General features: G+C 34.8%; 1 protein-coding gene across 1 annotated transcript in view; it reads right to left on the bottom strand.

Annotated features, from left to right (window-relative positions):
* The window catches only part of KYNU (kynureninase), a 95,751-nt gene that overhangs the window by 54,969 nt on the left and 20,893 nt on the right, over positions 1-19,889 (bottom strand). The window contains 4 exon segments of the mRNA XM_061199760.1: positions 835-909; positions 2,112-2,183; positions 3,747-3,808; positions 13,192-13,274. Coding sequence (XP_061055743.1) covers positions 835-909; positions 2,112-2,183; positions 3,747-3,808; positions 13,192-13,274 — 292 coding nt within the window.

The following is a 19,889-nucleotide window of genomic DNA, read 5'->3' as shown; positions in this document are numbered from 1 at the left end:
TTTCTCAAATTAGTTCTGGGTTGAAAGAAATAAATGTTCAAACACTGGTTTAACAGCCTGGGAGCATCGTACATATGTGAAACCTAAAATTTATTCTGTGTGGATCTCTTGGTGCCAAAATTACACAAGTTGCAGGGTTTATAGGTCAAAACCTGTACAACTTAGCTTATATCTTTATTAATGAAAAGTGCACAGTATTTTAGACCTTGAACATATGGTCAAGCCTGACTAGGTATTTCCTTTGTTGTCTGTTTAAATATAAAGGAATCTCAGAGATAAAGTAACTATCAGAAAGTCACATACCCAGTATGTTGGTGGGTCTGGGATTTCCCTGGGGAGTAATAGCGAGGTTCTAAGCCTAGTTTTTTTCTGCTACACCACATCCCTTTCTATACCCCAGGCCAAGCTCAGAGAAAAATATTTGATCCTTAGATTAAGAGGGGCATAAAAGATAGGCATCATTCAATTTCAACAAGTATCACTAATTTTTAACATGATTTCAATGGCACCCACAGGCAATGGCATTTAAAATTGAAAATGATGTATGCAATTTGTCATCTCCTCCCATCCCATTGAAGAATATGGCAGACTCCAGTGGTATTAATAGGAAAATAGTTTGCTTGTAATAGCCCTTGAAAAATTAAAATAAATACACTTCTGAGTTAATTCTTTATTTTAAGCAAAATGACCTAACAGTAACAGAGTATAGGCCTTTTATACTTTCTTGAAACTTCCATTAAAGTAATGAAGATAATAAACTTTTGAAGAAAATGAAGAAAAAAAATCAATACCAAATAGAAGAATGATGAATATTTATTTATCTTTCTCATATACCTCTCTTGGCTTTATAAGCCGCATACTTTTCTCAATGTTAAGTCCATGAAGTTGAAGCTGTGACTCAATAGCATACTGGAAAAGAAAGATGATTTATTAAATCAAGTCCAGGGTACAGAAGTACATTGAAATAACTCAGAAAAAAATAATAAAATACCAATAAAAGCATATTACTATATTAAATTCAAGGTCAAGGTTAAAAGTGACTAAACAGAATATATCAGAGAAAAATTGCTTAACATAATTTACATGCAACAGTCTGAACATTCTTTGAAACACAAAATATTAGAAATGGATGGAAATGTAGGGGTCATCTAGACTTTAGGAGTACAAGAGATTTTTAGAATAAGATATTAAATCATCTAATGCAAGTCAAAACAGAGTTTACAAAATAACCAAAGTGAGCAGTGGGGACTTGCTAGGCTCCAACAGAGAGTACAGAAATGGCTTGTCCTAGAAAGAGTAAGCTAGTAAAAGAAAAGGACATCAAGAAGTTCCCTTCATTGAGAGCCCAAGATATAAATGGGAACGAGAAATTTTAGGAACCCTGAAGTTTTTCAAGATAGGGGTTTGATCCTTTTTAGTAAGATCATGGTTATTAATTTGCATTAATTAAGTGCCTTAAAATTACAAGGTGTGGGCTAGAATACTTAGAAAAGACAGAAATCAAGTTTCTCCAACACTAAAACTGAAATGCAGCACTAAAACTGCAATATACTTTAATCTGTGTCTGTGTCTGGAACAATCATATTTCTTACCAACTGTGATTCCTGAAAAAGTAGCATGATTTTTTTTCTTGAACCACAAGAAATTCTTTTAGTCCTTAATACATTTTTTTAATTATAAAGCACCAATAATTATGCTAGTGTGCTATGAAAACAAATGGACAAATAAATGTTTATATTCCTACTTTATGTACCTAAAAGGTTAAGTACTGGTATATGTATCGATTTAATTTCATAAAATAAAACAGCAACAAGAATTAATAAAACATTTATAACTGCACTTGATTTAGACCAACGGTTTGCTCAATGTCTAATAAGACTAATAAATCAATGTACCCGTTCAATTCTTTCCTCCTTTAACACATGTTTTACTTGAACAAAAGAAATAAAGCTACAATCTATAAAGAAATGCATAAATCAAAAGCATTTGACAGATCTTTTTATTATAAGGTTACTTGGAAAAGACTAGTGAATAAACATTCAAGTCAGGCAAATGATATGCTCCTTTAGGACGAGTAGAAAGAATATAAATATTATTTGAAGAATCCTTACATGATCTGAAGGGAAGGCTTTAGCTTCTAGGAGAATTTTATACCGTTGGGGCGTAGGCTTGAAAAACGATAACTGCAATGAAATGGATTTATTGAGAAATGCGTTAATGCACAACTTAGACATTTGTTCATTTTATACCACACTTTCATTTTATAATCTCCAGCATTTTAAAGGCATTAATTAATTACACAGCTAGATGTCTGTCAAAGGTACCTTCTCCGATTAGCCTTGTTTCCAATAAATTCTAAAACGGAAGAAGATACTTGCTCATTATGTTTATCAATAGGAAAGCAAATTTGGGAGAAAATGTGAATCAGATAAAAACACATTCTCAAACTTTACTTAAATGTTAATTGAAAAATTAACTTCCCAATGCGTTTAATGGCAATTTCTCTATTATGAGACAAATATCATGTTCTGTGTATATTTTATTTATATTGATTTATCTAGCACTGCAGATTTGGTTTCTAGTACATAAGATTTCTACAGTTTTATGATTTTATGAAATCTAATTTTAGGTCCAACTAAAAGTACCTTTGCCCTAATGAAACATTTGGCATTTCTAGAGACACCAGGGAGAAGTAGCTCATGTGTTCAGTGGGGCCTTTTCATTTCTCCACACAGTTCCTGGAGAAGCAATACTGACTGACAGTAATAACAATGAGGATGATTACTACTGTTAATTGGATGTTGACCACTGGCCAGGGTGCTAAAGCAATTTTCACATATTATCATGTTTCATATGTACGAGGTAGGTATTATCATCCTCATTTTTACAGAGGAAAAAATTAAGATTTAGAAATGCCAAAACCCTTGTCCAAAGTCAAACAGGTATTAAGTAGCCTAGCTGGGAGCCAAGCCAGAGGTGTCTGAACTGAAAACTATGCTGTTTACCATCATAGTTAACATACTCCACAAGTACTTTCCTTCAGGCATACTTAATAATCATGTCTATATTTTATCAAAATAAAATATCAATATCTTAATTGTGCATCTTTGTCCTGTAGACATGTTTTCAGAATCTCACTTAAAAATGAAATACAAATTTTTCATAGCATCAAACAATTACTATAGGTACCATATTTCGAATCAATAATATATTTGACATTCTAAGACATACACATTATTAAGTTCTTAGGATGTAAGAAACACCTAAACACAGTGACTCATTTAAGGTACTAGGTCCTTTTTCTCCAATTTAGTTTTATTTTCTAATTCTTTTTTAATCTACTCCCCCAAAATCAGTCTACAAAAACATACTAATCCATAGTCCTACCCTGCTAAAGCCCAGCATATTGGAAAACTGTCTTTCTGAAAAGCTCACTGTTTGCTACCATTCGTACATCATTGTTTTGTGTGTGTGCAGCAGTTTTGCTTTTTACCCACTGTGACTCTTATTCCTTATGTTCTGAGATAAGAGCTATTCATTATTCTAAAGCTCTTTGCAAGAGTCAACTCTCCCATGGTTACGAAGAAGCCATTCTATCATGGTCCAGCATTTCCTGGTAGAAATGAAAACAACCTCACAACTTATTTTTAAATAAGTAAACCTCCAAATGCTCATGAATTAAAGATTGAAAAATGTCAGATTCTGTAAACAGTGTATACTAAACATTGGTGGAAAAGGAAGCTTACCAATAGAAGATGTAAATTAACAGTCAAACCATTCATTAGGGCTATTTCTTTCTCATTGGCTCCTGCAAAATAAATATATCATAATTTAGATTTTTCTATTAGTTCTAAGGGTACCTGGAAAAACAAACTATCACTCCTTCATCCTTAATGTGTTTAGAGATAAGGACACATTTGATGTGTCATCACAAAGAAATGGAAGTTTTCCCACTTGACTCATTTTATCAAACGATAGCTGGTCTCATATGCATGCACATAGCTAGCTAAAAATTATATTTCCTTTTTGACATAGTAAATAATAATAACATAATAGTGAAGCAATTGCTAAACTAAAAATGATTTATCCTATCATCAGCTAGGTTGCCAAATTCCCACAGAGCACATTTTTGTGGTAAGTGTATCTCCAAAAGGAATCTAAAAAGAAATGAAAGCCCATCACATTTTTAAAGCTGGTTGTTTCTAACATCAAACTAAAATGCACCTTTAATAAAAGAAGGCAATGTTGCTAAACATAATTCACTGTTATTACAGTGAGATATACAATACTGTAGTTCATAGGACAAAAGAGCTAGGAGCAAAGTACAAAGAGCTAAATAGCTCTGGGGTTTATTTATACACACTGATATAAGATAATTAAAATAGATATGCATTGTCTGATGAAGAAAACACACAAAATTAAGATATCCACTACACAATCATAATCTGATCTAATTCCTGTTAACAAGGGTTTTGCCACTGGAAACAGACCCAGAGACAAAGCATACATTGAATACTTAAGAACTCAGAGCACAATAACAAAGATAATAATACTTTCCCTATTTTTAGTTCTTATGATGTCTCTTAAAGGCAATTAGACCTGTTTAATAGGAATAATTTCTCTGTACTATCACTGAGAAAAATGGGCTGTGAGCTTTAATGTTCGTAAGGCTGTACTAGGTCTTAGAGAAAATGCATCATACAAGTCTTGCACTTTGTATCCAATGGGATACTTCTGATAGAGTCCCATTTTTACTAAAAGAATAGACAGTAAGTAGAATAATTAATCTAATTAATAGATAGATTTTAGGTTAAGTTCACTTGAGGGGAGGCCACTGGAAATAAGTGTGTAACTTAGGAATTTATATTTCAACATAGCCATTTAAGGAAAGGCCTGTGTCTTCATTTAGTCAAGAAAAACTTTTTGTTGCATTTGATGGATGGATTTCCCCATTTGAATGCAAGGTTGGTAAATAAATGGTGGCTGTTAAGAGATGTAACTCTGGTCATTGTAAGGTGAATAGTGTCTCAAGTCAAGGGACAATAACGACAACCTCATTCTGCATTCCTAGCACTAAATAAAATGTCTCAAACATACTAGAAAGCTTAATTTGTATACAGGGGCATATGTCTTCTCCTACGGTATAAAAGTCTTTTTGAAATATGGTGAAAGAAATGCTGCAAGCTTTATTTTATTTGTTTCTTTGCATTATGGTATGAATTTTTACTGTTATTTCTAAAACAAAATATTATCTATTATATCAATCTTATATAACCCTTAACTCCCTGTTAGCTCTTTACACACATCTTTTCTGAACACTATTCATTTTAGTAAAAAATATTCTGGCAGGGAGCGTGGAAGGAGAAAAGGAAGGAAAAATAATACATTTGGCCCTCCTTATCTGTGGATATGAAACCTGCGGATATGGAGGACGGACTGTATTCATGGCACGACTCACTTTATATTAGGGACTTGAGCATCCTCCTATTTTGGTATCCGTGGGGGAGCCACGCCCCAAACATACTGAGAAAGCAGAATTAGTAGAAAGAAAAGCATTTGAAAGAATGTGGTGGGACGAAAACAAAAGAGGAGAAAGTTCATAAATTTTATCACAAAATGAAAACAAAGAAATGGAAGAGGCAGGAAGGGAGGGAGACTTTCTATACAAGGTCAGGCATTCCATTTTTGCTTAATGATTACCTTCTGATTAAAATAATTATTCATCCCTCAGGAATGTTAGTCCTTCAAATAATAGTGTTCATTTTGGATCACCTAAAATTTTTCTTGCATGGAATGTGATGAACCACAAGTGCTAGGCTGAATTAATCTAGACATACATGTGGCCTTTCCTCCCCTCACTCGCAGTGGCATGCTAACATTGGATCAATTCTTTGTAAATAATCCCTCACTGACTTGAATAATTTGTCTGCCCGCAAAAATTATCCCGCCTTGGCACACTTTAAATTCAATTAAGCTCTTCACAAAATGCCCTCCTCACCTGCTAATGAACTTTGTCAAGGAGAGGTTCGGTGTACTTAACGTGTGCGTGCGTACCTATGTATATCTAAGGATGGTGCAAATATTAATGCTGCAGAACATGAACAGAAATGTTTATTCCAAATATAACCTAAAGGCACTAAAGAATCAAGCGTTGTTAACATGAAAGGGCCACCAGTCAGACTGATTTTTAGCCTATTTTCCAAAGGAAATTTACCTAATTGACCTACCTCTTTTGGTCCAATATGTATTTCTGAAATCAGCATTTGTTGTTTTAAGATATTTCAATATTATCAGCATTCCATAAGACAAAAATCTTTTTTTTAAAGCAAGCTGAAATTATTTCAAGTTGCTTCTCTTTGTACCTTTTCTTTCTCCCAAGAACTTTTTGTGAAATAGTGTTGAAACATCAATAACTACAAGTATGAGCTGTAATTCCCTGTGCTATACAATATATCCTTGTTGCTTATCTATTTTATACATAGTAGTTTGTAACTCCCCTAATTTGCTCCTCCCCCTTCCCTCTCCCATTTGGCAACCACTTGTTTGTTTTCTACATCCGTAACTCTGTTTCTGTTTTGCATATACCTTCTTTTGTATTATTTTTTAGATTCCACATAGGTGATATCATACAGTATTTGTCTTTCTCTGTATGACTTCTTTCACTAAGCATAATATGGTCTAGGTCCATCCACATCCCTACAAATGGCACTATTTCATGCTTCTTTATGGCTGAGTAATATTCCATTATATATGTATACACCACATCTTCTTTATCCATTCATCTGATTAAACTTCAATAAAAAATAAAAATAAAAGAAAGAACTACACGTATCGGGGGCAAATTTATTGGAGGCCAAGGTTTTTTTAAAAACTTCGTGAAAACTTATCAGGATTTGAAAGAGTCTTTATTTTAGAAGATCATATAAAACTCACTGCAGTAAATGTAAAAATTTGAATTACTTCATCTGAGATGGGTGTGAGCCAGGGTTCTCATTTGAAGAGTGCTTTCTTGCTTGCTTATTTATTGAACATAACTTTTTGTTTACCAGAAGGTGAAAGTTATGTACAAGTACTGCCTTCTTATCTCAATGCCTGTCATGCTAACGTTTATTGAGCCCTTATTATGTGCCAACACTTCTAATGTGACTTATATTATCTTCACAGTAACTTGATAAGGTATCTACTTTGATTTCCATATTTATCAATGAGGAAACTGATGTGCACAGAAATGAACTAACTCGCTTAAGGTCTCACAGATAGGAAGTAGGAGACAAAATCTTACCCTCTCTTATAAAAAAATATTAATTAAAATCTTTGTTCAAGGTAACATTTGGAAGTGTTGTCTACATTATCCACTCCCTGTAAGTCAAATATAGGAAGCCCATGTTCATTACCAACATCCCTCTGCATCTTTCTAATCTTCATTTAATTTCAAATATTTTGCAAAGTGAGGTCGACAGGGTTCCAGGCTGCTTAGTGTTTGAGAAGAAGGTTAATGATGGATCTCATAACTGCCATACCATGTTCTGTATATTTTATTAAGCAGATGCAAATGTTAATTGTGGATTTTGTTGTAAGGTTTGTAGTTAGGCTAAGTCCGAGAACTTTCCACTCTGTTTTTCAAATAGCAAATTCCTATGGCCTTAGAGGTGGCTAGTGTGTGGTTGAGGATTTATGACTTTGGAGAGAGCTCCCAGGGATTATTGCTTCTCTGAGGGTCAACCACAAGTTTCATAAAGCAAATTTATGTTCACATTACAACATTTTTATAAGCCGAAATGTATGTATCTAGCCCTTTGTGATGTTTAGGTACCCAGGGAGAAGTAGGCTTAATAATAATACTAATAATATTCTTCAGCAATTCTATTTCTATCAACTTGATAATATGACATTAACTATAAGGGAAAGTTATTCCATGTTTTGCAGAATTGTTAGCTCCATATAAAATGTTTTATTAATGGTTTTTCTTCTCATCTGAAATGGAAATTCTTTTCTATGTCTATGAATAAATAGGGTTGCTCACTGTCTCCTCCGCTTCTCTATCCACTCTATCAATTTGTACACATAATAATTTTTATTATACTCCTGTTACTTCTTTTTGAGAAATTTTATGGCAAAATACAGGTTGTGGTTTTAAGAACCTGGAAGATTCAGTCATAGTCCAAAATATACAACTTGTCTGTTTGTTCATGACACATTTAGACAGCCCACAAGTAGCAAAAATCAATTTGACTTCTGCTTCTCTCTTCTGTAGTTACCACATAATATTAAAATTTATTTTGTGATTTATACAATATCTACTTCCAAAGAGGATTTTAGGTTTCTTGTATTACATGTGAGAAAGAATGATTTTTAAAAATTGCAACAGGGTACTATATATGCGGATGAGAAACAAATTAGGAGCTATTAAATGTTTTTGCTACTTCAAACTCTACCAAATTTTCTCAGAACTTACTAGTAACCAAGGCAAAAGGGAACCTGCATGGGATTTGCAGCAAAGAAAATAAACATGAACAGACACACAATACCTTCTAAAAGAATCAGTTCCTACTAAATCGAACAAAGTGAACTCATTCATTTTTCAACTTAAATTAAGAACCATTTCTTGGACTAATATATACAATTTTAAAAGTAAAGAAATTTGGGGATAGATAATAGCTACTGAAATTTAAAAACAAAAACAAGCTTTTAAAATATTGCTCATAATATACTTTTGCAGATACTGTCAACAAAAAAAAAAGTAGAAATATTTCTCCTGATACAACATAAATTGTAGAGAACAAAATAAACATTTAATAAACTAATCATTAAACTAAAGATTGAGTTTAATGCACTGACAATATTTCAAATAAAATATGACAATGCATTTGTCATATTAAGGCTTGAAACTTTGAGAATATATATATACTGTATATATATATATATAATAAACAATACATATACTGTTTATTGAGTTTCATATGTACAAATGTGACTTTGCCCATTTCAAGACATAATTGTTATTTTTATATCCCATGTAATTAGGATCAAATGACTGTAATTTAATTTATACAACATTCAAGGACAAAAATCACAGAAAACATAATGAAGTTTGTCCCATACGTTAACAGCTTTGTATGGTATTTCAAAGGCACACAAAAATCCCTAAAGCTAGAATTGATAAATATTCTTTAAACATTTTTAGTAAGCTCAATCTTCTTACTTATCTAAATAAATCTGAATATTTAGTTGTTGTTTTTTAATTTCCTTAGTAATCATAATGAGAGGTGGGCTGGTTTGAAATTTCAGTAATCATTCTGACATATGTGTATTTGCTGGGCAACAAAACACAGGCACATTTAATAAGTTGCAATAGAGCTATAAACTTTTAAACGATCAAAGGAAATCTTTTTGCAGGTTTTATGGGCGTCATAAATAAATCTCACTAAATGATAGCCTTACCACTTCCCTGGCCTGTATATAAACATCTGAACTCCTCTTTAGAGGATGATAAATACTAATCACAAAATAATAGGATTAGAATGCAATTTATGTTCTGAAAGCAAATCTAGCAAAGAAAGAAACAGTCCATATCTAAGGAAAACATACATGCTCAGGTCAAATTAATGCAGGATTTTTTTCAGTTTTTTAAAAAATTTACATGTTAGGCATTTGAATGAATATAATAGGCGTCTAAAAAATGAACATAAATGAAAGCATTGTCAAACAACTAATTAATACATCTGTAAATGTAGTCCAGTATCGTTCAGGTGGGAATTCCCTCCATGAGAATATACACTCCTCTGGATAATGCTGGCAGTCTGGTCAAATGCTCTGTGCTCCCAAGATCCTGACTGGTTTGGCAGGAGATGCTGTGTTTTCACCTTTACCCACCCTGGCTGACAAGGTTCTGGCCTTGAGTTTGAGCCCCAAGCATCCAGGGCTCTGCAGATTCGCCCTGGGGCTTCTTGTGAGAGTCCTAGACTCAGGCCCTACACACTCCTGGCTCCATGCACTACCCCCCAGATATTGTGCTTCCAGCTTTCAACTGCTTCTTTCTTCAGCAATTGCTATATTTCTGATCAGTAGGGATTTCTATTTAATTTTTTTTAGTGTTGCTATATGTTTGTTAATCTAAATTTTTTTCTATTATTTCTCTGTTTTTGGAATAGAAGGGAGCATTTTCAGTTTGTACTTAATGTGTTATCTTAAACTAGAAGCCAATCTTCTGATCCTATAATATAACCACATAAAACAGAAATGTGTGTAGTGTAATGATTACTCAATAATAACTAGCAGCAAACAGAGCTTGTTGCTTTTGCTTGCAACCCTTCAATGGAGTGTTTTGTTTTTGTTTTTTTTTTAACTTGCTGAATGGAACAGGTTACACATTCATATAGTTCATAAACTAAAAACAGGTTTTCCTTAAAGTCTGGTAGTTTGGGGTGCGTTAAGCACCCTCTGTGTTCCCCACTGTGCATGTGGTGGGGTTTGTCATGCTATGAAAACCCATGTCAGAACCTTCAGGTTGCCCAAATATCGCAGAGAAGACTTTTCCAGTCTCCTGCCTAGATACTGGGAGCTAAGTTAGCGTAGAGGTGGATAAACATTTATTTAACTCTGTTTTCACCAGGGAATATGTTATGGACTGAACTGTGTCCTCCCTGCCTTAACCAGTGAGATTTTAGTCTAATAGAGAATTCTAAGGACTAATTTTTAGTTGACTGAATACCTAAACTTGGGCAGTAGTCCTGCAACCTGGGCCGGGCCATCTAGGCCTGGTTCTCTACCATGTTGAGCCTTTCTGGGAAGCCAGCCACTTTGGGCAGGAGTAAAATGCAAAGTTGTTTACTGAGGATCTGGTTTGGGGGGGTTGATTGGGGCAGAAGACTATATTTATGCTGGGGTGACTCCCAGAAATACATAAGAAGAAGCTAGAAGAACAATGTCCCTAAATTCTTTGTGGTATGTTTGCAGACTGCCTTAGATTGCTTTGACTATAATAAGTTTGAATGTCTCCTTGCTAAACACAGTACAAAAGCTTGAGGTTTCCTCTCCCTCCTGCAGCCAGTACAGAGGATGTAAATGGTGGCTGAAGACTGAGTAAGCTTCACCTGATTGGTGTGGGTGCTGGTCTCTTGTCAAATGTGTCCCTAAACTTCCTTCTCCTCGCAGGCAACCCCCCAACCAAACATCTAAGATAGGAAGTGCTCCTTTCTTCCTCTTCTCCCTACATGGGGTTACCAGCAAAGCCAATACAACCACTACTTAGAGTAATGACTTCTGCAAATTCAAGGGTGTTCCTTCTCCCAACCTCTCCTCTTTCCTTCCCTTACAAACCCTCTACCCTAGACAACATCCTCCCCACCACAGCACCCCCCGCCCAACCCCAGAGGATCTCTGCTTACCCTTCTAGTGTGGTCTGGTAATATCACCACCTTGAATGTGAATTGCTATCCTTATTGCCCCTTTTCAAGAAGAGCCAGCTGGCATGTTGTCAGGAAGCACTATTTAAAATGTGAATTGTTACAGAGCAAATGAATACTGTATAAGAACATTAAAAAAGAGAGAGAGATTTCTAGTGGTGGCCTTTGCTTTTCCACTTACAGAAGTTTCTTTCATATTTCGTGTAAAGCAGATTTAGCGGTGCTGAACTCTTCTAGCTTTTGGTTATTTGTGAAACTCTTTATCTCTCCTTCAAATTTGAATGATAGTCTTGCCAGGTAGAGTGTTCTTGGCCGTAGTTTTTTTTTTTTTTTTCACCACTTTAAATATGTGACACCACCCCCTTCTGGCCTTGCAGAGTTCCTGCTGAAAAGTCAGCTGACTGTTTTATGGGAGTTCTCTTGTATGTAATTACTTGCTTTTCCCTTGCTGCTCTTAAGATTTTCTCTTTCTCTTTATTTTTTGACATTTTAATTACAATGTGTCTTGGTGTGGACCTCTTTGGTTTGATCTTATCTCTGTGATTTCTGGACCTGGATGTCTGTTTCCTTTCCCAGGTTAGGGAGGTTTTCAGCTATTATCACTTCAAATAACTTCTCTGCCCCTTTCTCTCTTCTCCTTCTGGGACCCCTATAATGTGAATGATAGTACACTTGATATTGTCCCAGGGGTCTCTTAAACTGTCCTTATTTTTCAATTCTTTATTCTTTTCTCTGCTTAGCTGGAGTGATTTACACTACTGTGTCTTCCAGTTCACTGACACGTTCCTCTGTATCATCTAATTTACTGTTGATTCCATCTAGTGTATTTTTATTTCAGTTATTGTATTCTTCAGGTCTGTTTGGTTCTTCTTTATATTTTCTAGCTCTTTGTTTAACTCCTCACTGTTTTCATCCATTCTTCCTAATTCATTGAGCATTTTTATAATCATTACCTTGATTTTTTTATTGAGTAGATTACTTACCAACACTTCGCTTAGTTCTTCTTCAGTTTCATGTTGTTCTTTGTTTGGAACATATTCCTCTGTCACCTCACTTTGCCTGATTCTCTGTGTTTATTTGTAGGTTTTAGGGAAGTTTGTTACATTTCCTGATCTTAAAGAAGAGGCTCTATGTAGGAGACTTACTATGGGGCCCAGAAGCACACTCGTCTCTGGTCACCAGAGCTATATTTTTTGTTTGTTTAATACCTTAAATTTCATATAAGATTTTAGGCAATGCTGAATAATCAACCCAATTAAACAGATAACTTTTTTTGAAATGTTAACACATTTACCATCTAAAACTATCTTGAATAGTTTTACCAAGAGTAGATAGAATTCACTTTAAGGAATACATTATATACCAAAAAACAGCATCAACTATATTATTTTCAACAGCACTCAGCCTAATTTTAAAAGATCACCATGAGTTAAATTGAAATGAACGAAAACATACTGGTGTTTTAGACCTTTAGCATGTTAAGGTTAATGTTTATTTTACCATATAATAAAACCTTAGAAAATTCATTTAAGTTGATTTTTATGAAACTTATTTAATTATAAATATGTGTGTTTCTCATTGGTGAGCAAATACTAGTCCTAGGATATATAAGAAAAAATAACATTAGCAATAAGTCTTAATTAAAGGCATGCTTACGCCTTAGTATTATGGATTAAAATAGAAAATCAGGATGTTCTTCAATAAAATTTTTACCTTATAACCTATGTGTATAACTAAATGATTATATCTTTATGATTCTTTTGGAAAAAATTCATTTTATACTTACCTACAATGTCAGTCATAAGTCCTAAAATAGTCTCATCTCCTATAATCCAAGGACGTTTCCCTACATCATGACCATAGGCTCCCCTGAAATTGAAAAGGGAGATAAACAATCTTAGTTTATGTGTGTGTGTGTGAGTTTTCAAATATCAGCATTAGCAACTGGACATTTCTAAATGAGTCTTCGTAGTATTTTAATAAAAAGCATGCTTTTTTGAAAACCAAAAGTAATACTTGAGAACTCTGCTTTTTAACTTGTCACTTTAAAAAATTTCTTTGACTTCCTTTTTGTTGGGGAGCGTAGGGGCGATTACCCATATATTTCATTATTTTTCTCTATTTTGGAGTCTAAGATGTTATTTTTTTCTCTTTTCTTTTGAAAATTTCAAGACTATTTGAATACCTTACTTGTATACCATACCATATAGTTGTACCTATACTAAAACATATTAACTGTTATTTGAGGCTAGAGATTAAAATGATTATTAATTAAATTTTAAAATATAATTACAATCTGTAAATTAAATAGAAGTGTATAAAATGTGACTATACTCATGGTAACATTTTAAGTAGATAGTAAAACGTGGCAATAATCAAAGCCAACACTATTTCTTGACCTATTTTCTAGCAATTTCATCTATCATATTCTAGCTCAATTTTATTATTCTAGTAAGTATCCCAGTAGGCATAATGGAAAAAACACAAAATACATAAGAGAACTTCAACTCTCTAGTAGTTTCTATCAAATGAGGAGGCAAAATATTTGAAAAATATAGGAGAAGAAATTAAAACAAAGGATTAAGAAGGGAGTGACTTTGTGTGCTGTTACAAACATATCTTAGGAAGCTTTGAATTAGATTGTTCTTAATTCTTTTGGAATCCAAAGACTATGTAAACTTGGAAGAAAAGAATGAGCATGTGCTCTATGTATAGTGCTAATTGTGATGAATACATACTCTGAAATTAAGAAAGCTGGCAGTGGTGAGCTGGTAAACCTTCTCTCAGAGGTGAAGGGTAGCAGAACACACCACACTAAAATGTAGCATGGTGGTATATTGATCATCTTGAGCTGTAGGCACTTGAAAAACAGAAAATGCATGGAGAAGCTTTCTCTGAACTTCCTTATCTGCCTAAAGACAGATCCTTCAAAAGGAATTCAGTTGTCATAAATCCCCTCCTCAGGAGTTTCATCAACCAGGGAAAATTGATTCTTAGCACAGAAGAGATTAGAAGTCAGTGACACCCCAGACAAACTTTGTCACAGACTATGCCTCTTATCTATTCTTCAAGGACCATCTTTCATAGAAATCCTTTACTCTCCTCTAAGAGGCCTTCATCTCTCCTCCTCTTTCCCTATTAACATGGGATTTAAGCTTGAATTCTAAGCCACTTTTGGGAGTTACTCATTTTTCCCTGGGTATTTCCTATGTATACATGAGGTATTCATGTTAATACACTTCTGTTTGTTCTTATCTTGTTAGTCTTTTATTACAAGCTCTCAGGTAAAAACTCAGTAGGGTAAAGGAAAATATTTTTTCTCCTCCACAGAGCAGTGGGGAACTGGAAGGGAGGAGCCCTGTTTTTTAGCCCTTGCTGTTTTTTGCGGTATGACTGCCCCCATTCACGTGGCCAATTTGGTATCAACAAAAATCTTGAATATTTAGCAATTGGCTCCATCACCTGGGATGAGACAGGTCCAGGGCAATACTGGGCCTGAGGCTACATTTATTAGAGGTTTATAGGGCCTAATTTTCTACTTTTATAAAAGTAAATGGGTTACAATATGTAGCTTAAAGGATTGCTATGAAAAACAAATAACATGTGAAAGAGATTGGTACATGGTACCCCTTTTCTGAGTCTTCTTTCCTAATGAAAATCGAATGTTAAAACTCACTTCACCATCATGAGGTGTAAAACACAACTTTTAAACTAATATTTCAATTACCATATAAACTGAGACGAAGGAAGAAGACTTTCTTTGAGAATAAACATAGACTATAAGAACTAAGGAGGAAAAGAAGGGCAACTGTTAGTGCATATTATTCATATTATTATTAGATAGCCTGCAGCTTGCCTCTTTCTTGACTTCCAATATAAATACTAAAGACAAAAATCATTATCATTAAATAGTATTTAAAGGCAGATACTTGGATACTTTTTTATTTTAATCATATAGAGCTCCATGGCCTTGCTGATAGCACAATACATCTTATTACATTTAGGTAGTAAAATTCTGTTCTGCCTCAGAGAATTTATATCTCAGAATATGATGCCACCTACTTCTCACTCTGGTAGACACCATGATAATAATCTTTAAGGATACTTTCTTCTTGCAATGCTTTTGTCATCTTCCTCCCTTTAAAATATCACACGCAGAGTCAGCTTCTTCATTTTGTCAGTCTCCTAGCCTGAGATAGTGAAATGTATTTAGAAAGTTTTACCCAAATAAACTCAAAGTAAAGTGGCCTGTCATTAGAAAGAGCTGATGTGGATCACACTGCAGTCATAAACGTACATATTCAAGTTAAGAGAAAGATGATGTTGTTCTCATTCAAAACTGCTTAAAATAGTTGCAGTGTAGCTGCAGTCTTCTTTTACAAATGCTGGAAAGGAAAAGAGAGCATAGGAAAGCATTCACTTACTACCATAGCATCAATCATTGCCTGAGTGGGCTGTTCTCAGAGAAGTCTACAGAGCAGTATTTGCTCAGAAAATTAAATTTCAGAATATAAAATCTAATTAGGACGTTAATAGAAATGTGGATCCTCTTTGAAATACGACTATGCTTTAACCATCCTACAAAATGAAAAGTGGCCCTGCTTTTAAAAGCTCCCCACAATAAGCGAATAAATAAGACTTCACAGTCTTCCTTAATGATATCACAACTTTTTTTCTGTGACGCAATTGTTGATTAGCCAACAGAGGTGTCAGGAAAAGCTCTGTCACATGTCATACCACGTATTTTCTTATTCATACTGAAGGGTGGCAGAATATGCCACACTAAAACTGGCCTCTTTGGCATAAGGATTATTTTGCACAAAGCACAAAGAATGCACTTGAGGGCTTCCCTGGTGGCGCAGTGGTTGAGAATCCTCCTGCCAATGCAGGGTACGTGGGTTCAAGCCCTGGTCTGGGAAGATCCCATATGCCATGGAGCAGTTAAGCCCGTGCGCCACAACTACTGAGCCTGTGCTCTAGAGCCCACGAGCCACAACTGTTGAGCTCAGATGCTGCAACTACTGAAGCCCGCGTGCCTAGAGCCCGTGCTCCACAAGAGAGAAGCCACCACAATGAGAAGCCCACGCACCGCAACGAAGAGCAGCCCGCTCTCGCCGCAACCAGAGAAAGCCCGCGCGCAGCAACAAAGACCCAACACAGCCAAAAACAAATAAATAAAATTAATTAATTAATAAAAAAGAATGCACTTGAAAAACAGCAAATGCATGGGGAGGATACCTCTGAACTCTCCTTATCTGCCTGAAGACATAGCCTCCAAAAAGGACTCAGTTGTCATAAATTCCCTCCACAGGAGTTTCATCAACCAGAGAAGATTTACTCTTGTCACAAGAGAGGAGACTAGAAGTCAGCACCACAGCCAGACAAACTTTGTCACAAGCTATAACACTTCCCATCTATTCTTCTAAAGTTCCATTCATCCTTCCTAAAAATCGTTTACTTTCCCCAGAGTAACCTATATACCCCTCCTCTGTCCCTATTAAGACAATACGTAAGCTCTCAAATCTCATTGCTTTTTTGGATATTCACTTTTTTTTTTTTTCCTGTGATGCCCTCATGCACGTAATGTTAAAAATGTACATTTATGCCTTTTCTCTTGTTAATCTGCCTGTTGTGTTTATTTCATAGACCCAGCTAATGGATCTAGGAGAGTAGGGGAACAGTCTTTCCTCCCTTACAATATACTTTTTTTTTTTTTTTTAAAGAAAGAAACCCATAAATTGAACCACTGCAGGTCTGCAGGAGCAGACCTCTCCCATGTGCTTTACCAGTACCTTTTCTGCACACACATTGCCACGTAAGTTAAGTCACTGTCTGCAAACCAGGCCTTTTGTTCCTAATATGTAATTCAGTGGGCTATTTTTCTCTTTAAATAATTCTACCTAGTATGTCTCAGTTCTTAGAAGAATCCCTATAAAAACACAAATGTGGCAAGTTTTTGCTCCTATGAAAAAGAAAGAAATTTATTTATCTAGCAGATAAGACAACCCAGAAGACCTAAGATATAGTGATTATATCTTAGGGACACAGTATACATTTCTCAACTTACAATGTGCTCTTTAGGACTGATGTATCTTTCCCTTCTAGCCGAACTTTACCACTATGAATATTAACCCGTGTTATTCTCCTTTAAATAATCTGGGCCATTGGTAAAATATATAATTTAAAATGTTCTCAAAAATTATTTAAGTTTATTGCCTATCCATCCTAGCAGACCCACAATGAACAAGCATATGATATTGTTGCTTCTTATTGTTTATGGTAGCTTCTTGCTGATAACTAATTATTATATATCAAAGAGTGAAATTACCCTAAAAGTTTTCTATTTCAGAATATTAAAATTATCTAAATATTATCATTTCACCAAACAAATAATATATTCTCCAAAGTAAAGTGTTATTAACCTACTTTAGAAATCACATACAGTTGAAAATGACTTTGGAAAATAATGATAATCATTTATAAAAAACACAAAGGTAAGTATTTTATTTTCATAGTTTTGCCTTAAGTAACTTGAAGTTTTAGAAGAAATCATTTGGGTCCTAATATATTTCTAAGTGTGCCTGTATCCTTGACTTTTCTTTAGTATAAATAATCAAATATGGTAGCCATATGAATTATAAGATTGGATGGCATTATGACCAGTGATGGTTTATTTTGTAGATAAGTAGGTAGTATGTCTACAATAGGCCATAAAACATGGTGACATAGAAGATGAAAACCATGAGCCAAATGGCATGTCCTACATTATAGGTCATGGATGGCCAGAGACTTGATATCAATATCCCAGAGTAATATCTTGCTTAGAGCACTCAAATTTCTATGTTACTGTTAAGATTATAAATTTTTAATATTATTTTTTTTCCGTTAAGCAATTAATTTCAATGTGCATTAGAGTATTTAGTGACTGTGTAGCTCTCTTTGACTCAGTGCTTCTCAAAATCTCTCACTGGTCTAGAAGAGGGGGAGGCACTGGCCTGGCTTGGGTATCAGCTAAGAAGTAGGGCAGAAGTGGGGTTGGAGGAGATGAAGAGGAACAGATAATCAGATAAAACTCACCACAGTAATGGGAGGCCCTGGATCTAGAGGCAAATCAAATATATGCAGGGGAGATTTAGTACAAAAACAAAAGCAATAGCCAAAAAGGGAAGTGAAGGAACCAACAGGCCACCAGAGTGGCATGAAGATTACTTTAAACTAAAAGCACGTGGACAAACAGCAGCCTAAGAAAGAAACATTATCTAGACTTAAGGAAGGCCTCCTGAAAATGCCATTGCCATTGACCCACCCACTGTCAGAGAAAAATGACGCTTAGCACTAAGAGTTACAAATTTACTTTCCCTCCATCTTCCTCTTGGGGGGCTTCCAGCCTGGAAAGATACTGCCCATTATCATCAGGATGGAAAAGCCCAACAGAACCTTCCATACTTTCCTACTGAAGCCCTAAAACTCGCCCCTTTTGTTAAGTTGGTTTTAAACCTTTACTCTGGCTGATCAGTGAATCACTGTTTGTAGAGTGCTTCTGCACACATGTGAAATAAACTTTTCATCCTGCTAATCTGTCTGTTGTCAATTAATTCTCAGGCCCCCAGCCACTAGAATGTAAGTTGGTAGAGGAAAAGTTTTCCTCCCAATACAACCTTAGCTGGAAAAGGCCAGAGTGGAATTTTAAGCTAAATATTTAGGAGCAAAAAGTAATGAACAAACCCATTTGAGATGAAAGATCAAGGGTGGGATAGGGGAAAACAGGATTGCGATCATGCACCTCAAACACCACTGACATCGGGCTGGCAGGGCTATGATGTTGACTGGGCCACCACAGTTTACAGCAAAAAGACTAAATAAAACAAACTAGCTACGTAATCTTTTTCTCAGAAGAAGTCTTTTTAAAATTTAGTTTACATTGCTTGAAGTATTACAGTGCACCTCCTTGCTAAATCATCTGTCTGATGAAAAATAGGTAGAAGGGTTTAAGATTATGTAATTTTCTGTTGTCACAAGGTAAAATATAAAATTGAAAGGTAACAACAATAGAAGGGCATTATGACAGAGAGGCACTTTCCTGGAACATAACTGGAATACAAGTCTTGAGAATAATCAACCAGTCTTTTAATAAAGTAGGATAATCATAAGAATATGAATAGGATAGAAGAGCGGCATCTTTTTAAAATACCTGAAGGATAAAAATGCACAGTCTTGCTGAATGAATATCCAAGAGTCAAGGACACTCTCCAAAGTTCAAATTCAATCTAATTCTTTGCTATCGTTTACGTTAAGGCCAAAAAAGAATATTAACCATTTTTATTAACTATGACCCTCATTTTTTAAATACTAAAGCCTGCTAGTGCAAAATGCTTCCAAATGTGGTGATATTTATTTTTCAATTTATGCATAAATGTTATGCAGATAAAGTTATAATAGGCCTAATAAACTATATAAAACTCTATTATTCTTGCATTGAGTTGT

The sequence above is a fragment of the Eubalaena glacialis genome, chromosome 1 (genome assembly GCF_028564815.1).
Source record: "Eubalaena glacialis isolate mEubGla1 chromosome 1, mEubGla1.1.hap2.+ XY, whole genome shotgun sequence".
NCBI lineage: Eukaryota > Metazoa > Chordata > Mammalia > Artiodactyla > Balaenidae > Eubalaena > Eubalaena glacialis.
Note: the sequence above shows the minus strand (reverse complement) of the source record. Positions and strands in the feature narration are given on the sequence as shown.